The sequence below is a fragment of the Passer domesticus genome, chromosome 15, assembly GCF_036417665.1.
Source record: "Passer domesticus isolate bPasDom1 chromosome 15, bPasDom1.hap1, whole genome shotgun sequence".
In the NCBI taxonomy this organism is placed as follows: Eukaryota; Metazoa; Chordata; class Aves; order Passeriformes; family Passeridae; genus Passer; species Passer domesticus.
In genome coordinates, this window is record NC_087488.1 from 2,647,444 (window position 1) to 2,665,515 (window position 18,072).

Consider the following 18,072-nt stretch of genomic DNA (forward strand, 5'->3'; position numbering starts at 1 on the left):
CCCCATTGGCTGTCCTTCGCCCCGCCCCCCGAACGGGCTCCTCCCATTGGCCCGGCCCCGCGGGAGCTCTTGGGTGTTGTAGTCCACGGCCCGTGAGGGCGGGGGCGCTCCCGGCATGCCTTGCGTGTCCCAGACTAGTTCCGGCGGCGGCGCTCACCGGGGCGCAGGTGAGGGAGCGGCGGGGCTGGGGCGGGACGGGACGGGACGGCGGCGAGGAGCCGCAGCGGCGGCACTCACCTCTGGGGCCGGCCCCGGGCACTCCCCGTCCTCGCTGTGCCCGCGGCCGCAGCCGTTCCTCCCCGCTCGCTGAGGTCTGCCATGCTGAGGCCGCGCTGCTGGCAGGGCCGCGGGGGCGGTGTGGGGGTGACGGCCCCGGAGCCGTGTCGCTGGGAGATGTTCGGTAACAGCCGTGTGGCGGCCGCTGTGGCCGCTCCAGCCGCTGCGTGCGCCTCAGGTGCGTTGTTGTGTGAGCGGAGCGAGCCCGGGCCGAGCCCGCGGGTGCCGGGTCCGGCTGCCTTGGCGGGCACAGCCCTGGCACGGGCACTGTGCTCCCTGATGGGGCTGCTCAAGTGCTTTTGTGCCTCTTGCCTCGTTTTTCTGAGACTGTGTGATGTGCTTTAATGTGCCTCAGAGTGACAGGCTCGTGGTAGAATCACTCAGCTCAGGTGAGGTCCTTTCCTCACTTAAGCTGAGGAAAGGACCTTTAAGGTGGTTGAGTCCAGGAGCTTGGTGTATTTTGTGTATTTTCAACAGATGTGGGTAGGATTGACCTCGAGTGTTGTGGATCCAGGAATGTTTTCTCTCCCCACCTCAGGAGCCTGGTGTGGTTCCTGCAGCTGTGATTTGTGCTGGCTGAGTCGGTCAGGGAGTGATACACTGCAAAAATGAGATGTTCTGGTTCCTGTTGTGGCTGAGCTGGGAACAATTGCACCTAAAAAGGGATGGAAGGAGGCTTCTTTTAGTGTCTCCGATAAGTTGCTGCTGGTTTAGTAGAAATAGAGCAAAGTCAGGAGCAGAAGAGGAGTGTGTTCCTGCTCTGCTCTGCCCTGGTGGGGCCTCACCTGGAGTCCTGGGGGCAACCACAATATCAGAGGGATCTGAAGCTGTTGGAGTGTCCAGAGGAGGGACAAGGGCACAGGAAGGGTCTGAGGAGCAGCTGAGGGCACTTGGATAGTTCAGCTGGAGGAGACTGAGGGCAGAGCTCAGAGGGGGCTGCAGCTCCTCCTGAGGGGCAGCTCCAATCTCTGGGACAGGGAATGGCTGGGGTCAGGGCAGGGTCAGGCTGGATTTTGGGAAAGGTTCATCCCCCAGAGGGTGCTGGGCAGTGCCCAGACTCCCCAGGGAATGGGCACAGCCCGAGGCTGCCAGAGCTCCAGGGGTGCTTGGACAATGCCAGGCACAGGGTGGGATTGTTGGGGTGTCTGTGCAGGGCTGGATGATCCCTGGGGGTCCCTCCCCACTCAGGATATTCTGTGACTCTCTCTTGTCAGTTTGCTGGCTCAGTTGGAGCCTCCAGCAGCCTCCACTTGTGGTGCCCTGGGTGTCCCTATTTTGGGACAGAAGGACACGTGTGGATGTCACCTGTGCTTGTGGGAGGGGATGTGAGAGAGTGACTTGAGCAGAGCCTGGAGCTGAGCAGAGCCTGCTGAGGGTGTTAACAGGCAGTGTTGCATTTCTTCTGTGGTGGGGGCTGGTTGCTCCTCAAACCACCTCCTGTTTATTGTAGTGTGGCTCTAAGGCACTTTTTGCATCAGTTTTCATACTAAGTTTATTTTTCCTCTGCCTTCCAGTTTGCTCAAATAGCAAACTCCAAATCCAGGGCAGTGTGGGGTTTGCTGCTCTGTGCCCCAGCACTGTAGAGCTCTGACCCTGATGAATAGTTGGGTGCTGATAGATTAAATTGAATACTAATAATAATAATAACAGCAGTCTCACAAGTGTCACGGCTTGACCCCAGCTGGTTACCAAGTGCCAGGCTGCTGCTCTTCCCTGCTCCATCCCTGTGGGATGGGGAGGAGAATCAGAAAAGAAAGTAGAAAACCTCATTGAGGCTTGAGGTAAGAACAATTTAATTATTGAAGCAAAGTGAAATATAATGATTATAATGAGAAAATAAACCCAAAAGAAACTAAAAAGCAACATGATTGCTTTTGATTCACATGCTGCTGATTCCCATCCCACGTCCAAGGCACGATTGGCATCTCCCAGCCATGCTTCCCAGTTCATACACTGGGAGTCTATCAATTCCATACTCAGTGGCATGGAATATCCCTCTGGCCACTTTGGGTCAGCTCCCCCCTGGCTTCTTGGGCACCTCCTTGCTAGCAGAGCATGGGAAGCTGCAAAGTCCTTGATTTAGGGTAAGCACTGGATAGCAGCAACCAAAGCATCAGTGTGTTATCAGCATTCTTCTCATCCTAAATCCACAATCAGCCTGTGCCAGCTGCTGGGAAGGCAATGAGCTCTATCCCAGCTGAAAGCAGGACAGAGCTGAGGGGGGCCTCTAACAAATGTGAACTTGTCACTGTCCCAAAGCAGGGGAACAGCCTGTGACTGTTCAGGAGGTCTTTGTCAAACTTACTCTTAGTGACCCAGTGTCCCTCAGTACTCTCATGTTTACTTTTACAGGGATTTTTGTGGGCTTTATCTGAAATGTTCTGTGCAGTGACTTGAGCTTCTTAGGTTCTGTTGTGCTGCCCCGTCCCTGGCAGTGTCCAAGGCCAGGTTGGATGGGACTTGGAGAACCTGGGATAGTGGAAGGTGTCCCTGCCACGGCAGGTGGTGGGACAGGATGGACTTTGAGGTCCCTTCCAACCCAAACCATCCTGGTGATGTGATGGATTATTATGTATTGGATGCTTGTGTCACATGTCCCCTCCAGGCTCCTCCTCTTTGCCCCAGACAACTCTGATTTTGTTTCATTCAGGTCTTTTCATTTCAGTCCTGAGGGTTCTGATCACTCTTGTTGTCCTGGAGATTGTGAGCAGCTTGCAGAGCTGACAACCTGCTGAAGTTCAGTGTGAGGGGGATCTCAGAGCTTTAAAAAGTAAAAAGCAAATATGTAGGCAGAGCACAGGGGAGGTGTAGAAGGCTGAAGGTCCTGGGTGTTCTCTCCTGTCCTTATTGCCCTGCTGACTATGGATCACCTCACCAAGGCTGCAGTGGGGACTTGTACCTGAGAGAGGCTGATTCTGACAAACACCAAACACCTGAGTGCTTTATAATTAATGTACCCAGTTAACGAGGAATGTAGGGAACAACGAGCTAGACTTGCACCTAAATATTCTTCTACAAACTGCCCTGGATTCTACCTCCTTTCACTGCCTTTTGGCCTCCCTGGGGCAGCTTTAATCTGTTCTAGTGAGAAACTCCTACTTTCCCCCTTATGATCCACTCCAATCCACTTAGCTCTCCTTGTGTTTTGATGTGAGGAGTTCAGGCCCTTCCCTTGTCTCTGTGTGATCTTGTCTGAGGCTCCTACCAGCTGATGGAATACAATAGGTGGTGCTTTTGTAGTCTTAAGAAGCTGAGAATGAGGGAGGGGAAGAAAAGGAAGGTGGGAGAGAAAGGATCCGGGCGGGGATTGAAGAGGTAGGAATGAAAGGTGTTTTCTTATTGTATAAGAAAAGGGGCTGGTGCTTGCAAGGCAAAGACTCCCAGTTGCTCAGAAAACAGGAGTATGGTCTTGAAATGTTACAGCTGAGGGACTCTGAGAAGCAGCTGCTGCTGAAAAACCTTCTTGCTCTCTTTTATTCCTCACCAGTGCCACATTTGACTGACCCCAGAATGAGTCCAAGGAATTAAATTGGCGAGAAGTTACCAGGAAGAAGGACTTGATGTTGGCTTAGCTTATGTAGAGGGACCAGGCAAACCTCAGGAGTGCCTGGTGGGCAGTGAGACTGCAGGGAGGGAGAAGCAATTCCCATGGGATTGCCTGGAACAAGCTGCCCAGAGAGGCTGTGGATCTCCTTCTCTGGAGATGGACACAGCCCTGTGCAATGTGCTCAGGGAACCCTGCTGGAGCAGGGAGGTGGGGTGAGATGACACCCAGTGGTCCCTTGCAACCCAAACCACTCTGGGATTCTGTGTCCTGGAGCTGCAGCTGTGCTGAGCAGCTCTTCATGGAGTGCCAACAAGAACACTCTCCTGTGAGAGGTTCAAATGATTAGTCTGCAGTTGCTCTCTAAGGCTGGGGCTGGGATAAACCTTTCAGGCAGTCCTGGAGCTGGAGAAGCTGTGTAATTAAGTTGTGTCTGCAGGAGGGGGGGTGTGCTTGGATAATGAATGGGCAGGTGTGCTGCTGCTCCCAGTGTTTCAGCATTTTCCAGGATTCACTGAGACAAGGCTACTTCTGAAGGGCTGAAACAATAAATGGTAGAAACAATCTGCTTACAACCTGATGACAGTGGAGGGTGCACCCTCTTCAGGTGACAGAGTGGTTTTGGGAGCAGTGGGCAGTTGTCATTATTAATGACTGTGTCCTGATTTAATCAGGACCATCCGGTAATTAAAGACGGATGGACAAGACCAGGAATGTCTGAGACATGAATTCTTAATTCTCTCCCTGCATTATAAAACATGCAGAGCAAGAATTACATCCTTTTGTAAAACACTAAGCCTACCTTCAGGTCTTAAATAGATGTTTAGTCTTCTCTTGCCGAGGTTATTCAAAGCTGCCTTAGGCATGTTTGGATTAGGCAGGGAGGAAATAAAGCCACTGCTTCTGCCATGTTAAAAGGAGATTTGAAAGATGTGGGGTTTAGCATTATTGCCTTTTATTTTTCCAGTGTACTGGAATCCCAGAGTTCTCGACAGCAGGAGAAAACTTCCAGCAAAATCTTCTCAGCAACAGTTATTGCTTCAGACTGAGGAGTCAATCAAATTTGTGGTAAGAATTTGAAACCTCACACATCTGAGCTGGCCTCACCTTCCAAGCCTGTGGCAGCTTGGAGCTGTAATTGCATGGAAAACAGGGATCAGCAGCTGAGTGCTGTGCTCTGGTTTGGCTCCTCAGGGCAGGATGTCGGAGCTGAGTGACGAGGCCAGCGAGTCGGAGCTGCTGAGCCGCAGCCTCTCCATGTGGCACGGCGTGGGGCCCGTGCTGTGCCGGGAGGAGCTGGACGTGCCCCTGGACCTGCACACGGCCTCCTCGGTCGGGCAGTACCAAGTGGTGCAGGAGTGCATCCAGCGGTGAGCGGGGCTGGGCGGAGCACGGCTGGGTGCCACCTGCTGCAGGTGTGCTTGTCACCGGTGCCACGCTGGTCGGGGCAGCAGGGACACGTCACTGCGACTCCCAAAGGGTTCTTGGCACAAAGTTTCCAGGGGCAAATCTGCTGATAAAAATGACCTCCTTAGTGTTTTAGTAGGAGGTGTGTCCTCCCCATAGCAGGGGGTGGAATGAGGTGGTCTTTGAGGTCCCTTCTACCCCAAAGCATTCTGTGAGTCTGCAGTCTGGGGGAGGTTGTGCTGGAGCTGGTAGGAATTCCCATGCAGGCTTCAGTGCTAGATGATAACAAGAGTCTGCAGAAGCCAGCTGTGGTCCACAGCTCCAGCACAGTAGTTCATGTGACTTCTTTCCCCTGTTCCTTAGCGGAGACCTGGATTTGAACCAGAGGAACTGTGGGGGCTGGACCCCACTCATGTACGCTTCCTACATCGGCCACGACAACATCGTGCACCTGTTGCTGGAAGCGGGAGTGAACGTGAACATCCCCACCCCAGAAGGCCAGACTCCCCTTATGCTGGCCTCCAGCTGTGGCAATGAGAGTGTTGCTTACTTCCTTCTACAGGTGTGTATCCCATAAAACACAGGTAAAGCCACAGCTCAGGGTGGGATTATCCACAAGCTGCCACTTTGTGTTCTGTTCTGAGGACCGCTTTGTGGTGGAATTTAAATTAAACTCCTGGTGTCCCAGCATAAAGCGCCAGTGGCTGAAAGCCTGAGCAAAGCAGATGCAGTAAGGAGTATTGTCTGTTCTCTTGCAGCAAGGGGCAGAGCTGGAGATGAAGGACATCCATGGCTGGACTGCTTTGTTCCACTGCACCAGCGCCGGGCACCAGCAGATGGTCAAGTTCTTACTGGAGAATGGTGCAAATGCCAACTGCAAGTGAGGAGGAATCTGTCATTTCATGGGGGAATCCTTAAAATCAGAGGGTTTTGGGAAAGCTGTAAAAGGCAGGCCTCAGAAATAACAGAACTGCAATTAAGAGTTCCATGTACAAAGACCCCTGGCCAGCAATAATTTCATTGTAATTTCATTGTCATTTGTCATTCAGCATGAAAGCAACAGGTGGCAGATGAACACACTCCAACAAACACTAAACACCTGCTTTTGTCTTCCCCCTGTACCTCAGAATGTGGCACAGTTAATACAGAGACAGGTGACCTGCAAACTGAATTGAAGCCTGCCCGTGCTGCCACTGTTTATTAAACTAAGATCAAGGGAAATTAGATTTGCTGCTTGTTTAATTATCAGCTAAACACTGACACCTTCTGAACTCAAGTGCACTTCAGAAGTCTTTTTATTGATTTTTTTTTATATACTCGGAGTCCAGGTTGGTTTTTGAAGTGTGCCCTGCATTCCCATGCCCTGGGGACTACCACACATTTATGTACATGGAATTGCCTGAGGGCAACAAGAGGTTCTTCCTTTATTAGCTCCTGCAAAAGTGATTTGGGCTCTTAAAGGCAGGTCTGCAGCTGGAAGAGTAATCTGTCGCTGTGCAGCCAGTTTAGGAACACTGAATCTCTACAGGGAATTAATTCTACAACAGGACAGCCAGTACATCATAGAGTCTGTGATCAGCAAAGGTTAAGGGGTGGAAATGCTCTGTTAGGGAATGGCAGAACTTCAGCTGTGGTTATACCTGTGTGTATTCTCTCCCCAGGGAGCCAGTGTATGGATACACACCTCTGATGGAAGCAGCTGCTTCTGGCCATGAGATAATTGTTCAGTACCTTCTCAATCATGTAAGTGTCTTGACAGTTCTCTGTGTAGCTGAAAGTCTGGTTCCAGCCCTCAGAGGAACTACCACAAATTTGACACCATGCTTTTTCTGACAGTGTTGTGCTTGCTCCTTGATGACAGTCACCTCTGAAGTCCTAGACTTTCAGGACTGTTTTCAGAGAATCTGCTTTCTGCAGGCTGGTACCATGATTTTACACTGGCCTTGCAGGAATAGGAATGAGGTCTGACTGTCCAGATGTAACTGAATAATGACTGAATTAGAAAACAACTGAAGCCTGTAAACACACTGCCTTCTGTTTACAGGCTTGCATGCTCAGGGTACTGGACATCTGCATCCAAAAGCTCATGAGCATGCAGGGCTCTTACACAGTTTGGTTTAAGTCCCATTTGACTGGTCCAGCTTACTGCCAGAAGGAGGCAGCAATGCAAAACACTTCAGATCAAACAAACCTGTTCCCAGTGGCAATGCACAAGAGCCCTGGGCTATTTGACGTTCAGGAGTTAGAGAGACTGGAGATAACTAGAAAGGCATTCAGGGTATTAGTGCAGCTTGAACTGTCTGTCAAAGGTGAGCCTGTATTGCTGATGTAGGAGCTAAGACAATTTTGGGGTTTTTTTTCATATACATATATTTTTTTTTACACTGCCCTCTGCACTTAACCAGGTATTTTTTTCTGCAGGGAGTGAAGGCAGATGTCAGAGATAACACTGGAGCCACAGCACGGACCCTGGCCATGAAGTATGGCCACACCAAGATTGTGGGGCTGATAGATTTGCATGCAGCCCCAGTGCCCAAGGTCTTCTGCAGAGGTCCAGGTAACAGATGTTTGACCTTGCTCATTTTAAGATGGAACCTGAAGTGAGGTGTTTGATAGTTTGAAAGTATGTTATACTGTGTAGATAGGGTAGTGCTACCTGGTCTATCCTGGAAATTCCAGCATTTCTGAGGATGAAAAAGGCATGAATCCAACAACTCGTCTGCTGGCCCTTTCTGACCTAGGTTAGCTGTTTCACCTTCACTCTTTAACATTTCTCTTTTTCTTTCCACTGCACTTAGAGGACCTGTAGCAAGTAAAACAGGCAAATGACTTCCTGTGCTGCTAACAACCTGTGTTTGAACTACAGGCAACTATGAGGAGCTGAGTTCTTCAGATGAATCATATTCTGCTCCCCAGAGACAGAGACCTGCTCGTAGGACCAAGGGTCCCAGCATCCATGAGGGGCCCCAGGCCTTGGCCAAGATCACAGCAATTGGCCTTGGAGGAAGGAAGCAGTCTTGCTATGGTGAGGAGAGTTGGGAGACTGAGGGACAGTCCCCTGAGACCTCAAATGCACTGTAGCTGTTCCTGCTATCCATTTTTAATTTGTTGGGATTCATGTGTGGTTCGTACAGAACAAAGATAGTTTTGTATGAAGGTGTTCACTACCCAGTGTCTGGGTTAGAAAGAAAACCCCCTGAACTCTTTTGTCAAGGCTGGATATTGATGAGTGGGATACTTTTCTGCTCTCAGCTGCTGTTCCCCTGACTCTTGAGAACAGTTCGGTTTCCCTTTTTAGGCAGGCTCAAAAGTTTGAGACCCCTTCTGAAGCTGATGACAGGGAGGTGCTCACAGCGGCCAAGAAATCATTGATCATAAGAGTGAACTTGTGAGTTTTGCCTTCCCTGATGCTTGAAATGCTTCTAAAAATGGAATTGCAAAACCTTTGCAATAGACCAAGAGAAAGATGATCCCAGTTAGACATCCTGGATGCAGTGCTAGGACATTTGCTTTGCTGTCTGTCACAGGTATTTCTCAGACTGGTTGCTTGGAATAACCAAGATTACGGACTTGAAAGCATGTTCAAAGCTCAGTTCATTCTCTTAAACACAAGTCTGTTATCCCCCAGGCTGTATTGGAATGATGTTGTCAACTTCTTAAATGCCAGTGGGATTCTCCCGGTGTTTTAGCACAGCTGCAGGGGTGTTGGCTCTGCAGGGTGTGCAGGGCTGCTCTCCTAAGCAGCTGTATCTCCCCTTCCATAATTTGGTATAACAAGGAGAGGAGTGCTGGAAGCTGCTGTTTAAGTTACATCTCTGCTATAAGGTGTTTTCTCTGACTTTCTTTCAATGTGAGCATGTAAATGAAGTTCTTGTGCTGTGGGGTCATGTGAGGGAACTGCAGAAACTTGTATTTCTCAGGTGCTCTCTGTGATTTTTAGAATGAAACTTGTCAGTTGCGAGCACAGTCTCTCATTTTGGTGATTTTCAGATCCAGAAGTAGTGACATTTTCTGCAGCAGCCTCCCTGATTAACTTACATCCTAATCTGTTTCCCTTCCTGTTGCACACAGAGCAGGTGCCCCCTCAGGGCTACGTCACCTTCAGCAATGATGGCAGCTGTGTGCCAGGTGTCATCCGGCACAGGGACGTCACCTCCCCCATCAACGAGCTGGACGTGGACAGCAGCAGCAGCAGGGGTAGGTCACTGGCTCAGGAAGGTCCAGCTTGCAGTGCACACCTGGCTGTGAGTCCAGGCCTTGGCCTCCTTTCCCACTAAGATGCTGAGACTGGAATGTCTCTCCTGAGGGAAGGCTGGGATGGTTTAGCTAGAGAAGATAAAGCTCAGTGTGGTAATTTCATCAGTTTGTACAGAAGTCTGAAGGAGGGTGGGAAGAAGACAGAGCATGGCTGTTTCCAGAAGTGTCTCTGGTGGCAAACAGACTTAGGGAAAGAAGAGTGCTGGGGATCAGATGTGAAATCTCTACCTCAGGGTCCTCTTGTATCCTGGGTGCTGCACATGAAGCCTTGCTCTGAATCTCCCCTTCCTTTACACCCTCCTGGAGGTTTTGCTGGTGATTGTGTAACAAATCCAGAATGTAACAAAGTTGTACTTCAATATTTTTTTCCTGTTCCTTTTCAGAGGATAGTGCTTTGTCCAGCAACAGCTTGGGAACCATCAGGAGCAGCAGCAGCAGCAGCAGTGAATGCCTAATTAGAATCCCAGGAGTCAGCAGCGAAGGCTCCTTGGAAAGCAATGAGGTGGATTTTCTTTTCTTTGCCTTCAGCTTGGGCAGTGCTTTTACCCTTGGGAGACTCTATTCCCATGGGAGCCTGTAGGGCCAGGCTGGGTGAGGAAAGGCTCTTCCAGGGACAGGAAAACTAAGGAAGGGAAGAGGTTGAAGGTTACTCACAGCTCACATGGGTCATGGCAGCTCTGGGGCTGCAGTACAAAAGGGCCTTTAAGTCTTGTAGGAGCCTGTACTTGTTAGCCCCCTGATCCTGACATCTCTGCACAATCATCCTTTCCATTCTGTGGGTGTTTTTTTCTTTTCCAGGACTCTGACCACACCAACAGCCCCCCAAGTCGGAAACAAGCCAAGAGCTTTAAGGGCAAGAGCCGCTGCAGCACCAGTGACAGCCAGTGGAGCCAGTGCCTGGGGAAGGCTGGGGGCTGCTGCCAGCACCTGGTCTGTCCTGAGCCCCCAGCCTACACAGGGCCCCAGGTAACCACAGACTTGTCCTGCAGGCTCTGTCACATGCCAGGTGTGGGAGGCTTTCCAAGGTTACCAAAACACCTTGTATTCCAAATTTAAATGCTTGTGAAACAGCAATTTTTTGTAGAGGAGCTGTTTGCTGAGATGTTACTGTTGCTGGGAGGGGTTTCCTAGGCCGTTCTGCCCTGTGGGTGGGCTGTCAAACCTGGCAGTGGGGTGGGCTGGAGTAGCTGATTCTGTGTCATTCTGCTCTGCCCTTGTTAGAAGGGGCATGGCTGCAGCAGAGGCCAGGCCTGGTGTGTGACTGGAGAAGGGCAGGGAACCACAGGAAGTTGTGGTTGCTGCTGGAACCCAGAAAGGTGCTACAACAGCATGAGGAAGCAAATATTTATGATTAGGAGGAATGGTGATGCTTTTGTTGAGAGGGTGTAAATAAGTTTGTTTTGTCTGGGCTGCAGGACCTGGCAACGTTCCTTGAGGAGATTGGGTGCCTGAAGTACCTGCAGGTGTTTGAGGAGCAAGACGTGGACCTCCGGATCTTCCTGACCCTCACAGAGAGTGACCTGAAGGAAATAGGCATCACGTGAGTGTCTGTCCTGTCTGTGCCAGCTTTCCCCTACAAACCACCTCCAGCCTGGTCAGGAAGGTTTAGCTGGGGAGTGCTGCTCTCTTCTGGCTGCCCCCACACAATCCGACATCCCCATGTCCTCCGCTGTAACACGTTCCTGCTTCTGGAGGTACCTTGGAGAGACCAGGGCACTGCAGAGGTGCTCATGGCGTCCTGTTGTGCTCAGGGACAGGTGATGCTGGGCCTGACCCGTGTTGGTTGCATCCCCCCAGGCTGTTTGGCCCCAAGAGGAAGATGACGTCGGCCATCGCGCGCTGGCACAGCAGCGCCCGCCCGCCCAGCGACGCGCTGGAGTTGGCCTACGCCGATCGGCTGGAGGCGGAGATGCAGGAATTGGCCATCCAGCTGCACAAGGTGAGGCTGCTGCCAGCTCCTCGGGGCCCTACGCCCTGCAGGAAGCCATCAGTGCTGTGGTTTTGTTGTGGCTCTGATGGTTTTTCCTTCACCTCAAGCCATAACTTAGAGTGGACACACTTGGTGTACAAACAGCACAAGTACAACTCACCCACTCCTTATCCTTGGTGCTCCTTTGTGTCTGTTTCCCATCCATCTATAGGAACTATAGGAGCCAGGGGCAGGAATCAAATCCCTACTCTTTCACAGCTGTGTTGTCTTTATGGTGAAGTTGTGCAGCCATCAGTGAACAGACTTGTGTTGTTTTGGGAAATTTGGTCTCATAAGTAACTTTGTAAACAGAGAGGAGGGGGGAATTGTAGCTGTGGGGCTGGGCTTAGTCTGGAGAGAACCTGTCCTCAGTGTACAAGCTTTATTCAGCTTCCTTTCCCACTGGAAAGGAACATTCTGGCTGCCTGAGGCATTAAAATAGCATGGACTCAAGAGATGTTCAGTGCTCCCAGCCTGACCCCCAGTGTGCTCTGCTGCAGAGGTGTGAGGAGGTGCAGGTGATGAAGGGCCAGGTGTGCCAGGAGCAGAAGCTGCGTGCAGTGGCCGAGAGCTGTTTGATGGAGCGGGATGAGACCTGGAATGCCATCCAGTGCCAGCTCAGAGAGGCTCAGGCCATCACCACAGATGCTGGAGTCCTGCTGGATCAGATCAAGTAAGTCATTCCCCGGAAGTGACACTGAGACTGCTGGGAAATGGCATTTGGGGTCATAGTGGCAGCCTTGCAGGTGATGCTCAGGGAAAGGCAGGTGGGCTCACCTGGCACCTGAACACATTTGGATCCTGCCTGACTTTCCCTAGTGAAAAGCCACAGCCATGGGAGCACATGTGAAGCTTTGGTCAGATGCATGAGCTGGAAGTGGCCTTTTTGGGGGTGCTGGGTGCTCCTGTTCCAACTAGAAGCAACCAAAAGGCTGAGGCTTTGCCTACCCAGGGTAAGACTTGGTGATCAGGACCTTTTTGAATACAAAAAGGAGTTTTTAACCCATACCCTGCCAAAGGATGTGCAGTAACTCGCAAGTAAAGAATATTTTCTTGCCACTCTGTGACAGCTGGCAGAATAATCTAAATAGCTTCCTGACACTCCTTTTACTGCCTTTGTGATGCTTTTCTCTGTGCCCCAGTTGGACTCCTCTCATGGGCCTTGTTCTGTCCAGTGATACAAAAGGGACATCCCTGAAAGTGGCATAAATTCTGCTGCTTAAGGATCCCAGCCCAAGGGAGTGGGGTTTGCTTGCTGCCAAGCCAGGGTGAGCTGAATTTGGATCCAGAAGCTCAGCAGAGCAATATTCCCACTGCAAGGGGCAGAGCCTGGCCTTTCCCCCTGACTGAGGAGCTGAGGCTGCTGTGGGAGGGCCGTGCCATGCTTGAATTGGTGGGATGGGGATGACAGCCTGAGAGCCTGGGTGCCCCTCATGCCTCTCCTGAGGTCGTTTCCTTTGCCCGTTAGAAACCTTGGATTGGGCTTGATTGTCCCACAGACCAACACAGCCCCTGGCTTGGGCTTCCTGCTGCTCACCCCAGCCCCTCCTTGTCTTGTCCCCCCACAGCTCCTCTGTGCACGGGGCAGAGCTGGCAGTGGCTGGGAGCTGAGCAGTGCCAGCACCCCAGGCTTGGGCTGAGGCACCACTTCCTCCTCCCGGGAAGCAGCAAGGAGCAGGTTGTACCCCAGGGCCTTAGGGGCGCTGCCCGGGCACCCCACGCAGGTACTGCAGGCTGTAGGGGTGTGCAGTGTCACTGCAGCGTGTCCCTGGCCCTGCTGATGGCTGTGTTGGTTTGGCAGGAGCTGCCAGGCAGAGCTGTCGGCGCGGCTGGCCCCGGAGCGGGCGGGCGATGGCGCGCCGGGCACGCGGGAGCAGCGCGGCACCGGGGAGAGCGAGCGGCCCGGGGAGCGCCCAGGTGAGCCCAGGGCAGCGCCCTGCTTGTCTTTCCTTGCTGAAAGTCAGACAGATGGGAATGGATGAGCAGCCAGACTCTGAGAGTGAGATGGAAGTCTTGCTCAGGAGAAGCATTTCAAGCTCTCAGGGCATTTGGAGTGGAACTTGCAGAGTTTGTCAGCAAGTTTTGTGGTCTGGCAGGCATTTGTGGCTAAAAATGCAGAGCTGTAGCACAGGCCCCTGTGACAGCCCTGCTTCAGGGATCTGTGGCTGCACCTCAGGTTTATTTCCACCCTGTGCACTGCATCAGGGTCTGAACCAGAAAGGGTGGTTGGTTCCCTAATCCAATTTGGGGATTTTGCTGTTGGATCCATGGGACAAACCTCTGTGGCTTGGCAGGCCTGACCCAGCAGCTCCTTATCCCTAGGAGCTGGTAAATGATCCCTGGAAGTGCTCAAGGCCAGGTTGAAGGGAACTTGGAGCAACCTGGTCTACTGAAAGATGTCCCTATCCATGGCAGGAGGTGGAATGGGATGGGCTTTAAGGTCCCTTCCAACCTAAATCGTTCCATAACTCTGAGACTCTTATCTTGCTGCCTGTGATATGCTCCTGCTGACCTGTTCTTGCTGCCTGTGTCTTAGAAGTGAGACAAGCAGAGATCCTGTTGATTTCTGTCCACTACATTTAATCTCTTTGAGATTCTCTTAATAAACAACCCAGCGAGTCTAAAACCATAAATTCCTAAGTGGTAGAATTGCTAGAAAACCCCTCAGTTTGGCACAGGCAGCTCCAGCTCCCTTCCTATGTGATTCAGAAGCCCTAACTGGAATCCCTTTGGCTGGGGATGCTTCCCAGCAACACCAGCCCCTTGTGTGCTCTGTCCCAGAGAGCTGCAGATGGATTAACTGTGTCCCTGTCCTTGCAGTGCTGGAAGGGTGGCCACCTTCCCTGAAGTCCCTGAGCTTGCCTGAGCTGTCAGCTGTGCTGGAGGAGTGTGTGGGAGAGATGGGTAAGCTGGGAAAGACTCTGGGTGTGTGGAGGGACTGTAGTGCTGGGGGAGGCATGGCTGGGTGGGCTTTGGTGGTTTGGAGTGGTTGTTAGGAGAGACCCCACAATCCCTGCTCGTTCAGGGAAGTCTCCAGGCTCTGGGGTTGGTGCTGTTCTTGCTGCAGATCTTGGGCTCTGCATCATCCCCTGGTGACAGGTCCAGGCTGAGAGGTGGGGGTGGTCCCTGCATCTCCTGCTCCGTGGTGAGAGCTGCCAGGGAAGTGGTTCCCTAATCCTGCGTCCTGTTCTCCTGGTGACAGGAAACTGTCCCAGCAACTTACAGACAGTAGAGACACCCCTGTTCTCAGAGCAGGAAGGCAGCACAGCAGTGGCTGAGTACAGCCTGTTGTTTCCTACTCCCTGGCCCCTTCCTAATGCTGCTTTTTCTTTGGTTTGTCCTCAGGAAAAGCTCTGCAGACTGTGACTCAAAACCTCCAAAGGCTCCAAGCCCTGGGGCAGAGCGGGCAGAGCTGGCCAAAGCCATAACCGAGCCAGGAGGGTGAGTGGGAACAGCTGCCCTGCCCAGTCCAGGCTGTGGCACTGAGGGGACACCATCCCTCACTGCCAGTCCCAGCCTGTGGCACTGAGGGGACACCATCCCTCACTGCCATGTGCCCAAATCTTGCTCAGAGCCCACACACCAGGGCTGGGCTCTGACTCATCCTTGTGTGCCCTCTGTTGGTTCTCCCTTTGGGGAATCTGTAGCCCCTTGTCCCTTGGTCCCAGCAGAGGGTGACTGTCCCTTTCTCCTGGTGGCTGCAGGAATACTGACGTCGGGTGACTGTTCCACCCGGAAGCTGAGTGTGCCTGGGAGAGGGAGCACGGGGCCGTGCTGGCAGCACCACAGCTCTGCCAAGGGCCACCACAGCTGGCAGGGCACCGAGGAGGCCATGCCACCAGAGAGCACATCTGGGAGGACGAGGGACAGCAGAGGACAACAACCAGCTGCTCTTGGGGCCTGACTCAAGGCTCCCAGGACCTTTGTTTGAAAGGTTTAGGTTTGGAGGAGAAGCTCCAAGCCTAGAAGTTTTGTCTGCCTTAAGCTTCCTGCAGCCCTTGTTGTTCAGGTCTGGGTGGTGGTAGAAAGGTGACAGTTGCACACAGCAATCAATTCATTATTCTTTTCTGTATCCCAAGCTCCCCAGGGCCTCTGAAACGTGTCCCTGGCTCCTCCTGTGCCAGAGGGATTGGCCCAGAGAATGGATCTGAGGCCATAAAAAAGGCAGTTTGTTGTGGAGGGGTGGAGGGAGTGGAGTTTGTGATGTTTGGCTCTTTGAGCTGCAGTGGAATTCAAACTGCAGCCCTGTTCCTAGTTGGAATGTCTGCTCTACTGCCACCCCAGATCTGGGCTTCAAAGCCTGTTCCTCCAACCAGCCCACTCTGGTTCACTTTGGGTTCCTGCTGCCCTCATGGGCTGGGTGTGATCACGTTGGTGGTTTAGGAATGGCATTCACTGAAACACTCCCAACTCACCCACTGCCCCTCCTCACCTCCTCTCCCCTGGGGTGGGATGGAGAGGAGAACTGGAGGCACAAAAGTGAAGATCACTGGTAGAAATAAAAGCATTTTACTGGGAACAGCAATGAGATAAGGAACAGTAACAACAAAAATGTACAGGAGAGGTCCTGGTCCTGCAGAAATGACCCCTGTCCTGGCCAGAACCAGGACATCACTGTTACTCCAGCCCCAAGATCTTGGCTTTGTGGTCAGTGCTCTATGGCAGAGGTCATTGGCCTGGTGTGCCAAGATCCCAGCAAGGCAGGGATCCCCTGGAAAAACAGGAGAGAGAAGGAAGAGCTGGGACTATTGAGCTTCCCATGCCTCTGACAAGCAGGGGAGTGCCAAGGCAGCAGAGCAGGAACAGGGATAGCTCTGTGCCCCATGGGGGGTGGGCAAAGGAACCACAGCCCAGACAGAGCTGTGCTGCCAGGCCTTCCTGGCACCTTTCTCACCACTGCCTGCCTTTGATGTGCTGGGAAATAGTTCAGGGCACTCGTGGGTGGGCTTTGCCATGGACAGGCCTGTCCCTGGGAGGGGGTGAGGGTTCTAGGGACCTTGTGTAGAGTAGTTTCCAGTGACTCTGTGTTCCCATTTTTCCTGAGTCCTGTAAGGGGGAAAAACACAACATTCAAAATCTGAAGTCTATGAGTGATGACCTTGATGAATCAGGATGAGTCCCTTTGGGAAGAGGATGGAACTGTGTGTTCCTTCTGGTATTTGGACTTTGGGCACAGATCCCAAATACAAAAACCCATCCAGCTGGTCACCCCTTCTGGTGAGCTGCCCGAGTCCCTTTAGGCAGGGGTGACAACTGGTCTGCCTGTAGTGTCTGTGCTTCCTGGAGCCAGCCCTTGTCCCAAACCAGGCAGCTATGGCCCTCTCAGCTGTGACCCCGTGTGCCTGGCAGTGTTCCCCCTCTAGGTGCTGCTTCCTGCCTGTGCTTACCTCCCACCTCAGCACAGGGCACTGTTTTGTCATCTTGAGCAAATGCCATGGAGCACGTGGGCACCCAGTGCCAGCTGCGGGGTGAGGCTGCTGCAGGAGCTTCATCCTGAAGAGTTTGGATGAGGTGGAGGGAATTCTCCTCATGCAGCACCCCTGGAAACTCCTGAGAGGGCTGAGGCTGTGCTGGGAGGAGTGTTCAGGGCTTTGTCTCTCACTCCCTGTCACTGGGGAGTTCCAGGGTCTCTCCCTAGGCTTGATGGTGCCTCTGGCTGCAGTAATATGGGGGTGTTAGTGCTGTTTCCCTTAAATTTAAGGCAAAAAAAAACCAAACCTAAAACTCCTAAGGGCAAAGCCCTGGCTCAGCAGTCCCCTCAGAACAGGGGGCTGGACAGAGCAGTGGCTGGAAGATGACTAAAGGGATTTGAGGCTTGCTTTGCTAAGTCTGAGGCTGGAATCAAGGGGGTTGGGGGATTAACATTATTTATCCAATAGATTAGGATGCCTGGGAAGAGGAGGGAGAGGTGGCAGTGTGTGTGTGAAGCAAAAAGACCCCAAACAGGTGCTGCAGGTGTAAAGGCTTCAACAAGGGTGTGAGAGCAGCCAAGGGCCCAGCAGGGAGGGGATCTTCAAGAACAGAGTACCCCTGAGGAGGCAGTACCTTAAAGGCAGGATGTGAAGCAGCATTCCTTGCAGCCAGGGGGGCTGTGCAGGCAGCAGGAGCCTGGTGCTACCCTAAGGTGAGCTGTCCGAGGAAAAACAGCATTTGCTGATTTGGATAAATGAATAAAAGCTGAGAAGCCTGTGTGTGGTGTGTGGGTATCTGTGGAGGGAGCTGGGGCATCCTGAATAAGTTCCCTGACTTATTGCTGCAGGGCAATCAGGAATGCACACAGGGTTTTCCAGCCTTCTGTGCCAGGAGGCTGCAGGCTCAGGGGAGTGGCACTGCCTGATCCCTGAGAGCCCAGCTCTGCCTGCCTGGGTGATGTGGGAATCCAGGGGCAGCTGCTGGGGGGAGCCCAGAGGAAGCCACTGAGATACTCCAAGGCAAGGGCTGGAGCCAGGCTCAGAGAGCTCCTCTGTTCACCTGGAGAGGAGAAGGCTCCAGGGCCACCTCAGAGCCCCTTGCAGGGCCCAAAAGGGCTCCAGGAGAGCTGCAGAGGGACTGGGGACAAGGCATGGAGGGACAGGACACAGGGAATGGCTCCCACTGCCAGAGGGCAGGGCTGGATGGG

At 52.6% G+C, this 18,072-nt stretch overlaps 2 protein-coding genes across 7 annotated transcripts in view; one reads left to right on the forward strand and one right to left on the reverse strand.

The window, feature by feature from the left end:
• Positions 1–343, reverse strand: part of DNAAF8 (dynein axonemal assembly factor 8) — a 91,201-nt gene extending 90,858 nt beyond the window's left edge. For 3 of the 4 annotated variants that reach the window (XR_010348168.1, XM_064390553.1, XM_064390555.1), the window contains exon 1: positions 238–342. Coding sequence is in view for 3 of the 4 variants with exons in the window: in XM_064390553.1 (XP_064246623.1) it covers positions 238–320 (83 nt within the window). In the remaining variant the exon portion in view is untranslated. Of the gene's footprint in view, positions 1–237 lie in introns of all 4 variants that reach the window. The other variant, XM_064390554.1, reaches the window with a different exon arrangement.
• ANKS3 (ankyrin repeat and sterile alpha motif domain containing 3) lies at positions 53–17,642 on the forward strand. 3 transcript variants are annotated; one of them, XM_064390561.1, is made up of 18 exons: positions 53–167; positions 4,788–4,888; positions 5,015–5,190; positions 5,591–5,789; positions 5,986–6,107; positions 6,889–6,970; positions 7,649–7,784; positions 8,094–8,252; positions 9,299–9,424; positions 9,868–9,986; positions 10,283–10,450; positions 10,900–11,024; positions 11,282–11,423; positions 11,954–12,126; positions 13,255–13,370; positions 14,274–14,357; positions 14,799–14,894; positions 15,158–17,642. In XM_064390561.1, exons 1-17 carry the CDS (start codon positions 116–118, stop codon positions 14,879–14,881), a joined length of 2,163 nt encoding a protein of 720 aa, XP_064246631.1. In that variant the 5' UTR covers positions 53–115; the 3' UTR covers positions 14,882–14,894; positions 15,158–17,642. The 3 variants fall into 3 exon arrangements, 2 of the variants coding, with proteins under 2 accessions (XP_064246631.1, XP_064246630.1); XM_064390560.1 differs by lacking the exon at positions 53–167 and adding an exon at positions 311–454; XR_010348169.1 differs by lacking the exons at positions 53–167; positions 14,274–14,357; positions 14,799–14,894; positions 15,158–17,642 and adding exons at positions 310–454; positions 13,022–13,177.
• Positions 17,643–18,072: the final 430 nt, after the last annotated feature.